General features: G+C 65.3%; 3 protein-coding genes across 10 annotated transcripts; 1 reads left to right on the top strand and 2 right to left on the bottom strand.

Moving 5' to 3' along the window:
* The first annotated feature begins 135 nt into the window (after positions 1-135).
* CTXN1 (cortexin 1) lies at positions 136-1,749 on the top strand. The gene is made up of 2 exons (XM_031004229.3): positions 136-273; positions 679-1,749. The coding sequence occupies exon 2, from the start codon at positions 699-701 to the stop codon at positions 945-947; it is 249 nt and encodes an 82-aa protein (XP_030860089.1). The 5' UTR covers positions 136-273; positions 679-698; the 3' UTR covers positions 948-1,749.
* A 1,279-nt stretch (positions 1,750-3,028) lies between these two features.
* On the bottom strand, positions 3,029-5,964 carry SNAPC2 (small nuclear RNA activating complex polypeptide 2). 2 transcript variants are annotated; one of them, XM_004059907.5, is made up of 5 exons: positions 5,694-5,964; positions 4,721-4,840; positions 4,490-4,558; positions 3,919-4,231; positions 3,029-3,823 (listed from the first exon to the last, which is right to left on the bottom strand). In XM_004059907.5, the coding sequence occupies exons 1-5, from the start codon at positions 5,874-5,876 to the stop codon at positions 3,504-3,506; spliced, it is 1,005 nt and encodes a 334-aa protein (XP_004059955.2). In that variant the 5' UTR covers positions 5,877-5,964; the 3' UTR covers positions 3,029-3,503. The 2 variants fall into 2 exon arrangements, with proteins under 2 accessions (XP_004059955.2, XP_055227463.1); XM_055371488.2 differs by having other exon boundaries at positions 3,029-3,784; positions 5,694-5,936.
* Positions 5,965-7,154: 1,190 nt separating this feature from the next.
* Positions 7,155-11,637, bottom strand: TGFBR3L (transforming growth factor beta receptor 3 like). Of its 7 annotated transcripts, XM_063700930.1 has the most exons (7): positions 11,293-11,637; positions 9,679-9,815; positions 9,286-9,600; positions 8,629-8,755; positions 8,368-8,526; positions 8,098-8,170; positions 7,155-7,416 (listed from the first exon to the last, which is right to left on the bottom strand). In XM_063700930.1, the coding sequence occupies exons 1-6, from the start codon at positions 11,357-11,359 to the stop codon at positions 8,103-8,105; spliced, it is 873 nt and encodes a 290-aa protein (XP_063557000.1). In that variant the 5' UTR covers positions 11,360-11,637; the 3' UTR covers positions 7,155-7,416; positions 8,098-8,102. The 7 variants fall into 7 exon arrangements, with proteins under 7 accessions (XP_063557000.1, XP_018871378.1, XP_018871376.1 ...); XM_019015833.3 differs by lacking the exon at positions 11,293-11,637 and having other exon boundaries at positions 9,679-10,779; XM_019015831.3 differs by lacking the exon at positions 11,293-11,637 and having other exon boundaries at positions 9,286-10,781.
* Between the last annotated feature and the right edge of the window lie 67 nt (positions 11,638-11,704).

Below are 11,704 nucleotides of genomic sequence, written 5' to 3'. Positions count from 1 at the left end.
TGGCTCGCGCGCCGCTCCCTGCGCAGCCTCCGCCCCCTGCAGCCCCGCCCCCCGCGGCGGCCCCGCCCCCGTCGCCATAGGAACAGCCGCGGCGGCCCGGCTCGCGCGCTGCTTGCCTGCCTCGGTCTCCGCCGCTCCAGGGGCGGGTGGGGTGGGCTGAGCCGGAGCCCGGGCCGCCGCCGCCGCCGGGGAGAGGCCGAACGCGGAGCCGGCGCGGGTCCCGGAGAGAGCGCGGCCGCCGGGCGGTCGGTCCCCGTCCGGGTCGAAGCCAGGGTGAGGGGCGCGCCGGGGCGGGGGCGGTGGGGGAGGGGGTCCCAGGCCGCCAAGAACAAAGGGAGCGGGGGCAGGGGCCGCGGGGACCGTCCCCACGCCGCGCGACCGGGCCGCGGCCGCGCTTTCGCACCTGTTGTGTGCGGCCCACGCCGGGCGCGGCTCCGTTTCCCGGCTCTCAGCGCCCCCACCTGCGCGCACGGCCAGAGTTGGGTCCCCGCGTGGTGGTGGCGGCGATCCGGCGGGCCGGGCATGGGCGTAGCCCGGGGACCGAGGCGCGGGCGGGGGATGGGGTCGGGCACGTTAAGGGGGGCGGCGGCGGCGGCAGGAGGGGGCGAAGCGGAGGAAGCGCGGGAGGGAGGTCGCAGCCTCATCCCCGGCGCCCGGGGCGGGTCCCCTCCTCCGCAGGGCGCGCGGCGATGTGAGCCATGAGCGCGACGTGGACGCTGTCGCCGGAGCCCCTGCCGCCGTCGACGGGGCCCCCGGTGGGCGCGGGCCTGGACGCGGAGCAGCGCACGGTGTTCGCCTTCGTGCTCTGCCTGCTCGTGGTGCTGGTGCTGTTGATGGTGCGCTGCGTGCGCATCCTGCTCGACCCCTACAGCCGCATGCCCGCCTCGTCCTGGACCGACCACAAGGAGGCGCTCGAGCGCGGGCAGTTCGACTACGCGTTGGTGTGAGGGGCGCGGCGCCCCCCAGCCGGCCCTGCGCGGGGTCTCAGAGAGCCGGCCCGGCGGGGGGCGCCGCGGGGCCAGGACTGCGCGCAGGATCCCGCCCCGGAGCCCCCAGCCCGGGGGAGAGGGGGAGGGAGTTGGGAGAAGCCAAGCCCCTCCCCCTCGAGACCCCTCCCATGTCCCTTCCTGACCTGGCCGGAGCCCCACCTCGTGCCTTTATCCGCCCTGTCCCTTCCTCTCTGCGCATCTCACCCGCCCGGCTGGCCCCCCACCCGACTCTGAATCCCGGGCGGGAGGAGGACCCCCGCACTGCCCCCTCCCCAGCGTGTAAGTGGCTCTGCTATTGTGCGTCCCTGGAAGTGGGGACCCCCTTGTCCCTCCTCCCTCCCCTGTTGTCTGGCCGTCGTCAACCCCACCTTGACTGAGTGTTGAGCCCGTCCTTGGGCTCTGGCCCTGCGGGGCAGGCTCTCCCGGCCCCACGGGGCGGACGCTGCATACCAATTTGCCCTGCACCGCCTGTCCCGGAGACGGAGCCCGAAGGCCTGCCATGGCGGCTGTGTCGAGGATGCGTGGCGCCTGCCGTGGCGGGACAGCGTGGGCAGGCTCATTCCTGCCCCCAACCCGGGCCCCAGGACAGGTCAGCGCGCCCTGCCCCGGTGCCCACCGCTGCCCCCCATCCGCCCTCCTGCCACTTGCCCCTGACCCCCCTGCCATGCCTCCCGCAGCCCTCCCATGCCGTTCCACTCCTCCCTGCCTCTGAGCCGAACATGATAATAAAAGCTATTATTGAGCGCTTACTGCATGCCAAGCAGCGTGCTGAGTTGGCACCTCCTGTTTATAGCCTATCTCCTCTTCGGGATCGTGAGAATGAGCCAGGCCCTGTTAGCATCCCTATTCTACAGGCCAGGAGACCAAGGGCCAGGCAGCTCCAGTGACTGACTTGCCCACAGTCACATGGCTAGAGTCTGGTAGGGCTGGAAGTGGAACCCAGGTCTGGCTTTTGCATGTTTTTAAAGCTTCTCAGGGCTGCAAAGACACCAAGATCACAAGCACCTTTCACCAGCTTTGGGGGGGGGGGGGGGGGCGCTGATGTGTAACCCCCAGCTGCCTCCCCTCCACACACAATTCTGTTGATCTGGGGAGGCGCTGGGGGTGGTGAGAGAGACTCAGCCCTGTGGGGAACTGGGAGGGGCACCCTCCGCCAGCCCTGGAGGGAGGCTCCGACGACCGACCGTACCTGCAGCCTAAGCCTCCTCCCCCTGCCCACCACCATTGGCAGCGTTTGTGGGTCTGGTGCGGTGGGGCGGTGACCACGGACGGAGTGGGCTGGCTGTGCTCCAAGGCCCTCCCAAGAGATGTGCACCCCAGGGGAGCCGTGTGCAGTGTGTGGGGGGAGGAATGAGCGTTTCTATAAAAGGAAGGCTGGGTGAACGCACAGGCTCCGAGAACGGAGAATTTACCGACTTGGATTACTAGCTGGGCGTGGGACGCGGTGCCGTGGGAGGACATCTGCTTCCCTCTCTCGGACCCGACCCTCAGTCCACACCCACAGGGCGGGTGAAGCTGACGGAGGGGGCCCCAAGCGGGGGCCCAGCACCCCCAGGGGTTTGAGGTCAGCCCTGACTCCAGCACCCCTCCCTCCCCGCCTTCTAGGGATCCTTGAGGTCCCAAAGCCACCCCAGGGGACACACTCCACTCCCACTAGCCTCCTGCCACTCGGGGCAGCCCACCCCTATCTTCCTCTAACTGCCCAGCCTGGGGCTCGACTCCTTCCACCGGGTCACCCCCACTCTCTGCTGCCTTCTCCCCGGGTCACCCCCACTCTCTGCTGCCTTCTCCCCTCCACCTGTGCGATGTGATTTTGCCCTACTCTGAAACCCATCCCTGACACCTGTCCCCAAGGTGCCCTGCCGGCTCTCCCCATCCACACTTGTCAGCTTCACAGTCACCAAGGGGCTCCTCACCCCAGGCCTCATCAGACCAGTCAGGTGGCAGCTCTCCTCCCTGGCACACACCGCCAGCCCTGTGACCCCCAAGTTCTGACACTTCAGGGCCCCCACTTCCATCTTTAAGTCACAGGCAAAAGAGAAAGAGAATAACTTTATTCATGGTCACAGAATACCCCCGGGAAGGGGAAGGACCTGGCAGCAGGGAGTAACCATAACTGGTCAGTTGAAGAAGGTGAGGATGCTGCCCCCGAGGTGTACATGAAGGAGGAAAATGTGCGAGGGCCTTTATGGTGGGCAGTGCCAGCTATGGCCCCCAGCAGACAACAAGGCACAGTGGGGCTTGGGGACTGGGGGAGGCCAGCCCTGTCCGCCTGTCCTTGACGTCAGGAGGCTTGTGAGTGGAGTCCTGCAACCCCCACCCAACCCCTGTACAACGGGGGTTCCATTTCTGAGACCCCCAAAGTATGGGGCATCTTAGAGGCCCACCCCACAGCTGAGCATCATCTCAAGGACCTTCCCCCATGACGGGATCCTCAGAAAGAGCCAGGGCCAGCCGAGCAGAACCGAGGGGCAGGGCGGGGGGCCTGGTGTGGCCTCCTGCCCGCCATGCCCCTCACCTGGCAGGGGTGGCTGCCCGACCCAGAAGCTCCAGGGGCACCAGGAACGGGTTCAGGGGACAGATCCCAGCTGCTTGCCAAGGTGATTTCAGTTCGCTGTGCTCGGCCTTCTCGGTGGCTGGGGGGGTCTCCTCTGGTGCCTTGGAGCCAGCCCCGGCCCCTTCTGGCACAGGCCCCAGGCTCCCTCCAGCGGGAATGGGCTGGGGGGCTGTCAGGCGTAGGTACGTCTCCATCATATGCTCAACCAGGGCTGTGCAGGGCAGGAGTGGCAGCTCCTCTGGAAGTGACATGAGCAGGTCGAGGACCACAGCGGACTCTAGTGATGGATGGGAGAGGGGTAAGGGGACACCCCTGCCTGCCGCCAGGGACCCCTGATCCCTCTGCTCTTGCCCCCTCCCTCACCCTTCTCACCAGCTGCTGAGAGCTCGGGGCTGCGGCCACTTCGGGAGACAGAGGACAAGTACTTGTAGATCTTCTCAAAGTCCACAGCAATGTCTTCTTCAGTGGAGGGACCAGCCGACGACTCAGAAGGTTTCTCAGGGGCAGGGTCAGGAGTCTTGGGTGCGGAGCTAGGTGCAGCAAGGGCAGAGCTAGGTATTTCAGGGGCAGGGTCTTCCTGTCCTCCAGGGGCGCTCAGGAGCAAAGGCTTTCCACGGGCCTGCGTGGGCTTGGGGGGCTTGGAGTGCAGGAGGGTGACCGGTTCCGTGGCCGCGATGGTGAGCACCTGGCAGGCAGAACAATCAGGGAGGAAGGGGAGCTGGGAAATCTCACCGTCTACACATTCCCCCATCCTCCCTGCCACCCTAAGATGCTTCTCAGACAAGAGATGGCCTCAGAGCCAGGGACACTGAGGCTCGAGGTGTCCAGTGACTGACGGAGTCCACAGAGCTGGCAAAAGGGCCCAGGACCCAGGTTCACATGATTTGGCCCATGTGACCCTGTCCTCTGGGACACCCTGACCTGCCTGGGGGAATGGCGGTACCTGCGAGAAAGCCACTGTCAGGGCTTCTTCCAGTGGCCCTGTTATCTTCTCAGCCAGATCCGTCCAGACCTGAGTGAAGCCAGAGGTACAGGGTCAGCCCAGGGATCAGCCTGCAAAGGCCCCCCAAGCCCTGCTCCTCCTGGGGATCCCCTAATCAGGTTATCCCCCGCAACTCCCACCTACCCACCAGGGACCTGCCCTGGACAGCCTCACCCTGTTCATCTGCCTCACCTCTATGGGGGCTGGGGGCTGTGCCTCCCGGCGCCTTGGTCCCTGAAGGCCGCCCGGATGCACCTTCTGAATGGCCTCCCGGGCCACGCGGCCCTTGAGCTGCTGGAGGAAGACCCGGATCTAGAAAGGAAAGAGGCGGCCGAATGAGGCTTCTATGAGCTCAGGGCTGCAGCAGAGAAGCCAAAGCCCAATCCCTTGCATGCTCTGGGCCCCGCTACTGCGCCTTAGTCTCCTGCTGGCCCGGTGTTACGAGTCCCAGTGACTGCCAAGGCCCCTACCCTACCCAGAGTGTGACCAGCTACCTAAGGAAGGTGTAAGGCCCAGGCCAGTTCCGGCTCCTTCACGCAGCCAGGGCCCAACCCTATGCTGACTACTACCCCGTTCAACTCCCTTCTTCGTCCCCTCTTCTCTATTCCCTCTCACTTCAAGCTCGTATCCTGTCCAACAGCATACGTTGCTTTTCGCCCGGCCTCGGCAGCATCTTACTCCCAGTTCATTCCGCCCGTTTAGCCCTCGCCCCACCCACGCATTACCCTGACGCTCGCCCCGCCTTTAAAGCTTGCCCTCATCCCGCCCACGCCCCCGCCACGCCTTACTCCCAAAAGGGCCCCGCCCTTAAGTCTTGCTATTAACCCGCCCACGCCCCGCCCCCAGGCTCGTCCTGCCCCTCAAACTCACCCACCCACTCTCCAACCCTCAGCGGCACGCACGCCCCGCCCCCGGCATCGCCCCGCCCCTCCGCTTCACTTATGCCCCGCCCAAGTCTAGCTCCCAAGCTCGCCCCGCCCCTAGGTCCTCTCTTCCCGTCCACGCCCCGCCCCTCAGCCCGCCCAGGCTCACCCACTAACGCCACGCCCCCGCTCGCTTACATTCCTGGCCCCGCCCCGCTGGCTCCTGCCGCAGCCCCGCCCACCCTCCGCCCCACCCCAGCCCCGCCTCCAGCCTGGCTCCGGTCCCGAGAACCGCATCTCACCTCAGCCTCGCTCCGGCCCCGCAGCTCCCGGGCCAGCTCGGCGGCGTCCGGCTCCGGCTGGCCCTGCCGCGCCTGCAGGAGTCGCACTAGCTGCCGCTTCTCGCGAGCGCTCCAGGTCGCGGGACCGGTCACCTCGCCCAGATAGCGCGCCGGGGCCGCTCGCCGCCTGGGAGGTGGCTTCATGCCGCTCAGAAAGAGGCAGGCGCCGTAAGGTCGCTTCTCCGATGGGCGGAGCTACGGGGGCCGCCGAGGTCAGAAAACACCGCGCGGAGGAGTACGCGCGTGGGGGCGTGGCTTCGCGTTTGGATGCCCGGGAACCCGCCCCAATGGAAGTGAAGGGGAGATCGGCACCGGAACTGGGGCGGGGCGAAGGAGACCCTCAGCCTGCACTTTATCTCATTCATGAAGTGGAGAGGACAGCTTGGATCCCAATGCCCTCCCTCTGTTGCTGGACTAACTCATGAAGCTACTGCTGTGTGCTTTGCTTCTCGCAGAGGGGTGGGTTCTGGCCGAAAGGTCAAGTCCGAAGATCCAGTCGTGGTCAAGAGCCTGGGCTCTGGGGTCAGACAGGCCTGGGGACTTTGGGCAAGTGATTTAGCCTTGCCGAGCCTCAGTTTCCTCCTCTGTAGACTAGGGCTGATAGTCCCACTCTTGTCTGTGTAAGGTAGAGTGGAGCTCGGGCAGGAGGGATTTAAGGAGCTCTAGACTAGACTGACAATCTAAGAGGAGGGCGAAGTCCAGACCAGGAGGGAACTGGAGCAGAGGCAGAAGGTCGAAGCCGAGCTAGGGCAGGGTCGGGGCGGGGGTAATGGAGAGCGGAGAAGGCCTGGCTTGAGAAAGATCGCAGGAGGCAGATGGGCAGGTGTCCGGGTAAGGAGAGGAGGGAGGGGGAGGGTTTATTTTAAACTTACGCTTGTGGGGTTGGGTGCCGCTTTTTTTTTTTTTTTAGACAGATTTTTGCTCTTGTTGCCCAGGCTGCAGTGCAATGGCGCGATCTCGGCTCACTGCAACCTCCGCCTCCTGGGTTCAAGCGATTCTCCTGCCTCAGCCTCCCCAGCAGCTGGGATTATAAGCACGCGCCACTACGCCCTGCTAGTTCTTTTTTTGTTATTTTTTTAGTAGGGACGGGGTTTCACCATGTCGGCCACGCTGGTCTGGAACTCCTGACCTCAAGTGATCCACCCACCTCGGCCTCCCAATGTGCTGGGATTACAGGCGGGAGCCACCGCGCCCGGCCGGGTGTCGCTTTCTGTTTGAGACAAAACGCCCTACAGTCTCCCATGGCCTGGGAGTGCACACGGGTATATGGGCATAGGGGCCCTGTCCCCAGGCTCCACCCCTCTAAGTCACGATTTCTCAGGAATACCCCCCAAGTCCTGCTCCCAGCTTTCTCCCCAAGCCTCCCCACCTATCCCCCACCCCGCACGTTGCGCGCTCACTGACTGCACCAGAACTTAGCCGGTCAGTCCAGAGGTTTATTTTGAGCACAGGTGGGAGGGACAGGGGGAGGAGAGAAGCGCAGGGGTCGTGGCCCCATCAGGTCCGAGGTCCAGGGAGGCGGGTCCGGTCCTGTTGGTCCTGGTCCCGAATTGGTAGCTGGGTGTATCTCCGGACCACGTTGGGGGCGCACCATCCCTGGGAGGGGTGGCTGAGGCTCAGCGAGGGAGGGGACGCTACGCGGGCCACTTCCCTTCCCAGCAGACCACTGGCCTCTTCCATCGGTCTGCATGCCGGGGTGAGAGTGGGAGCCGGGTCTGAATGCTGAGTTCTCCTCGCCTAATGCCTCTCCTCACCTAATGCCCCTGGCTCGACCCAAAGCCCGCGTCTGCCGCGGGTGACCCACTGCCTGAGTTCGAATCCAAGCTCCACCCAGTATTGTGACTTTTGACAAGTTACTTAATTCAGAGAATGCCTCCTCATTCTCGTCTCTAAAATGGGGATTATAATAGTGTCCGCCTGGAGGTTAAGGGGATTAAGTTAGTTCATAGGCGTAAAACATTTACAACAGTGCCTGGAGGCTGGGCGCAGTGGCTCACGCCTGTAATCTCAGCACTTTGGGAGGCCGAAGCGGTAGGATCACCTGAGGTCGGGCGTGCGAGACCAGCCTGACCAACATGGAGAAACCCCGTCTCTACTAAAAATACAAAATTAGCCGGGTGTGGTGGTGCATGCCTGTAATCCCAGCTACTCAGGAGGCTGAGGCAGGAGAATCGCTTGAACCCCGGAGGCAGAGGTTGCGGTGAGCCGAGATCGCGCCATTGCACTCCCGCCTGGGCAACAAGAGCGAAACTCCGTCTCCAAAAAAAAAAAAAAAAAAACCACAGTGCCTGGCACGAACTAAGCGCTAGGAAGCGTCATTGTCAGATCTCCTACCTCACCCAGCTCCCTCCACCTCCATACCTACCTTCCTCACTGGGACCTCCTGGGCTGGGGACCGCTGGGCGAGGCTCTTGCGGGCGGGCCAGGGGCGTGGGGCGCTGGAAGGGAGAGGCGAGCTGCAGAAGGGCTGCTGCGCGCCACGCCAGGCTAAAGGCGGCCCCTGGGGGCTGCTGCGGGCATCGCGGAGGCAGGCCTAGCTAGGGTTGATCAGGCCCCGCAGGCGGGATGGCGGCCGCCCCGGGTCCCGACGCGCGGGATTAGACTGGGGGCCCGGCTTGGCGGAGGTCGTCGGTACCTGAGTGCGCACAGACGAGGCCCAGCCCGGCGGCCAGCGCGGCGCCCAGCACGAAGGCTGCCAACACCAGCGCCACCACCGGCGCGGGTTCCAGGGCCGCGGGGGCCGGCGCGGGAGGCTCAGGGCGCACGGCGCGGCCGGGGACACTCTTGGGCGGCCCTGTGGGAAGTGCCACGCTGAGACTGGGTCCAGCTCCCAGGCGTCCTTCCCACCCGCTCTGCCGCCCCACGGCCCCATGCGGAAGGAGGACTGCGTGCTCACTGGGGGGCGGCCGCGGCACGGTGACCACGATAGGCTGCGTCAGCGTGTGCAGGTGGCGGCCGTCAGCAGCCAGGCCCTCGGCGCTGCCACTGCCAGTGTCGGCGCACGCCTCGTCCTGAGGCAGACACTGGGGGAGAGGAAGGTGGGGAAGAGACGGGGACATCAGGGCACCGGGATCGTGGCTCTGGTCCCCAGGGCCCCCAAGAGAGACCTGAGTCCAGCTCTCCACCACAGCCAAGATGGGACCCCTGGAAATCCGGCCCCTTAGGGTGCCCTGAGCCCAGCCCCTACGCATACAAGTGGCTAGCCGCCCAGCCCCTAAGGACCCCAAATCCCAGCCCCACAAGATCGCATGGTCCGCGTCTCCCAGCACCTAGCATGTGAGGCCCAGCACCAGGTTCCCAGAAATGTGTCCCCTTAGTGGCCTTCTGCATCCAATCCCCAGCCCTGAAGGATTCCAGAGCTGTCCATGGGGGAACCCAGTGTCCACACTGTCCCCGGAGAAACTCTGTCGGCAGAGATGGACCCTTGCGCCCCACCTCCCCCAAACCCCAGATCCTCAGACCCCGAGAGTATCCTCTTTCCACTGCCAGAGTCGCTCGTGCCCAGCCCCCGAAGGGCCCCGGCGCCCGGATTCCAGGCTCTGCGCCCGCGCACCCGCGATGGCGGCGGCGCCGGCGTCAGAGGCGCAGGCGCCCGGCGGACTCCCCGGAGGCGGCGGCAGCGGCTCAGCTGGCAGTGCAGGAACTGCACCGAGGCGTTGAAGACCGGGCGCAGGCGGAAGCTGAAACGCGCGGGGCGGGTGGCACCCGGGCTCGGCGGCGGCGGTGGCGGGAAGGCGACAGAGGTGTCGGCGGGGCAGCCCTCGCGCAGCAGAGCCAGGGCGGGCCCCGGGGCCGGGCGTGAGGACGGCGTCACTGAGCAGCGGTGCAGGGCCAGGCCCCAGCGCGGAGAGGGACGGGCCAAGGCCGCCTGGGGGACGGAGGCGCCATCAGGGATCGCCCGTCCCCACCGGCCCTCATCCGCCCCTGGTGTCCCCGGGGTCCCCACCTGCACGAACACGCGGCTGTCGGCCGGGACCTCGAGCGGACCCGCGCGGCGAGGAAAGACGTCCTCTGTGTCGGACAGTTTCAGGCTGAAGAGGGGTCTGCGCAGCCAGGGGCCGGGCGCCGCGGGGAACGGGGGAGCTGGCGGGGCGGGGAAGGGCGGCCCAGAGGAGAGAAAACGCGCGCTGCCCTTTAGGCCTCCGGGAAAAGTGACCCGACCACCTCGCCCCCGCCGCCGCCTTTGGAAAAGGGATGCGGTTGCGGCGGCCGATTCACCCATGATGGGCTCCGCGCCACGTTTCCCCCTGACGGTGATGTGCCCCCTGGCGACCCCTGGGACCCGCACAGCCCAGCAGCTGAGCCGGTTGCAGAGCCATGCGCCCCTAGAGAAGCCTCCGAAGCTGGCGAAGGCCTCCCTGGGGCGGAAGAGAAGCGGTGAGGAGCACCCGATGGTGGGGTCCGGCTGGGTGAAGTCAGAGCTCCCCCACCTTCCCCAGGGCTGCTCTTGGGGACGCAGCAGGACCGGCGGCTCCCCTTTCTAAGGGGAGATAGGTGCTGTCACCAACGAGGAAGGGAAGTGAAGAGGATACCCTCCCTAGAGGCTCTCCTGGGCACAGCCAAAGCTCAGCCAGGCCACCAAGATCTGAGACGCTTCCACTTGTCCAGGCTGAGGCAGCCATGGGATCCCCTCCCCTCTCCGTGCCCCTAAACACACGCTGATGTCTGCCTTCAGGAGGTGCTGAGCGGGGTCCTGGTAAAACGGATAATCTCCAAATACGAAAGACTGCCTGCACATCCATTTTTCTTGTTTTCTGAGACAGGGTCTCCCTCTGTCGCCCAGGCTGGAGTGCAGTGGTGCGAATACAGCTCACTGCAGCCTCCACCTCCTGGGCTCCAGCCATCCTCCTGCCTCTCGAGTAGCTATGACCACAGCCACTCGCCACCACGGCCATACGGGGTCTATGTTGCCCAGGCTAGTCTGGAACTCCTGGCTTCAAGCGATCCTCTCACCTCAGCCTAAGTGCTGGGATTACAGGCATGAGCCCCCTTGTCCATCCCCACACCACACCCACTTCTGAAGAGCACCTGGGTAGACTGGCCCCCTCCCACAACTCTGGCCCTCTCCGTGGCTGCAGGGAGCTTTGCCGAAGTGGGGATGTGAGCCACCCTTGGGATGGGGGACAGAGACCCCACCCCACTCCCCTGCCCTGTCCCCACCCCTGTGGGGACCACCACCAAAGGTCTAGTTGAAAGACAGTGACATCGGTGGGGCGCGGTGGCTCACACCTGTAATCCCAGCACTTTGAGAGGTTCGAGGCGGGCGGATCGCCTGAGGCCAGGAGTTCGAGACCAGCCTGGCCAACATGGGGAAACGCTGTCTCTACTAAAAATACAACAATTAGCCAGGCGTGGTGGTGCGCGCCTGTAGTCCCAGCTACTCAGGAGGCTGAGGCAGGAGAATCGCTTGAACCGGGGAGGCGGAGGTTGCAGTGAGCGGAGATTGCGCCACTGCACTCCAGCCTGCGTGGCAGAGCAAGACTCCATCTCAAAAAAAAATAAAGAGGGTGACACAGGGATAGAAGCATGACAGACCCGTCACCTCCCTGCCCATACATACCAGGTGGCCCGCTGGGCAAGGTGGTGATCCCTGGGAGCAGGGCCAGCAGCAGCACGGTGCCCAGCATGCTGGACCAGCTGAGGTCGGAGTGTTTGGGGCCAGAGCAGACACCAGCTGGGCTGCACCCAGTTCCTGCATGTGGGCAGGCGGCCCTGTCCTTGGCAAGGAGGGAGGCAGGGAGCGGGGGTGGCAGACTGAGGGGCTGACACCAGAGCCAATGCCCAAGGCCTGAGGGGATTAAGGGATCCTCTGCTGCCCGACCTGTGGCCAATGGGGGCAGGGGGTCCCTCACACCAGCTGCTTAATACCCATCGGCAAGTCACTACAAACACCTCCCGTCTAGCTCCCCTCAATGCAGAGACCTCCCCCCGCAACCACCCCCTTCCCAGCTCGCCCTGCCAGGCCCATGACA

Source organism: Gorilla gorilla, chromosome 20 (assembly GCF_029281585.2).
Source record: "Gorilla gorilla gorilla isolate KB3781 chromosome 20, NHGRI_mGorGor1-v2.1_pri, whole genome shotgun sequence".
In the NCBI taxonomy this organism is placed as follows: Eukaryota; Metazoa; Chordata; class Mammalia; order Primates; family Hominidae; genus Gorilla; species Gorilla gorilla.
This window is presented reverse-complemented; position numbering and strand designations above follow the sequence as displayed.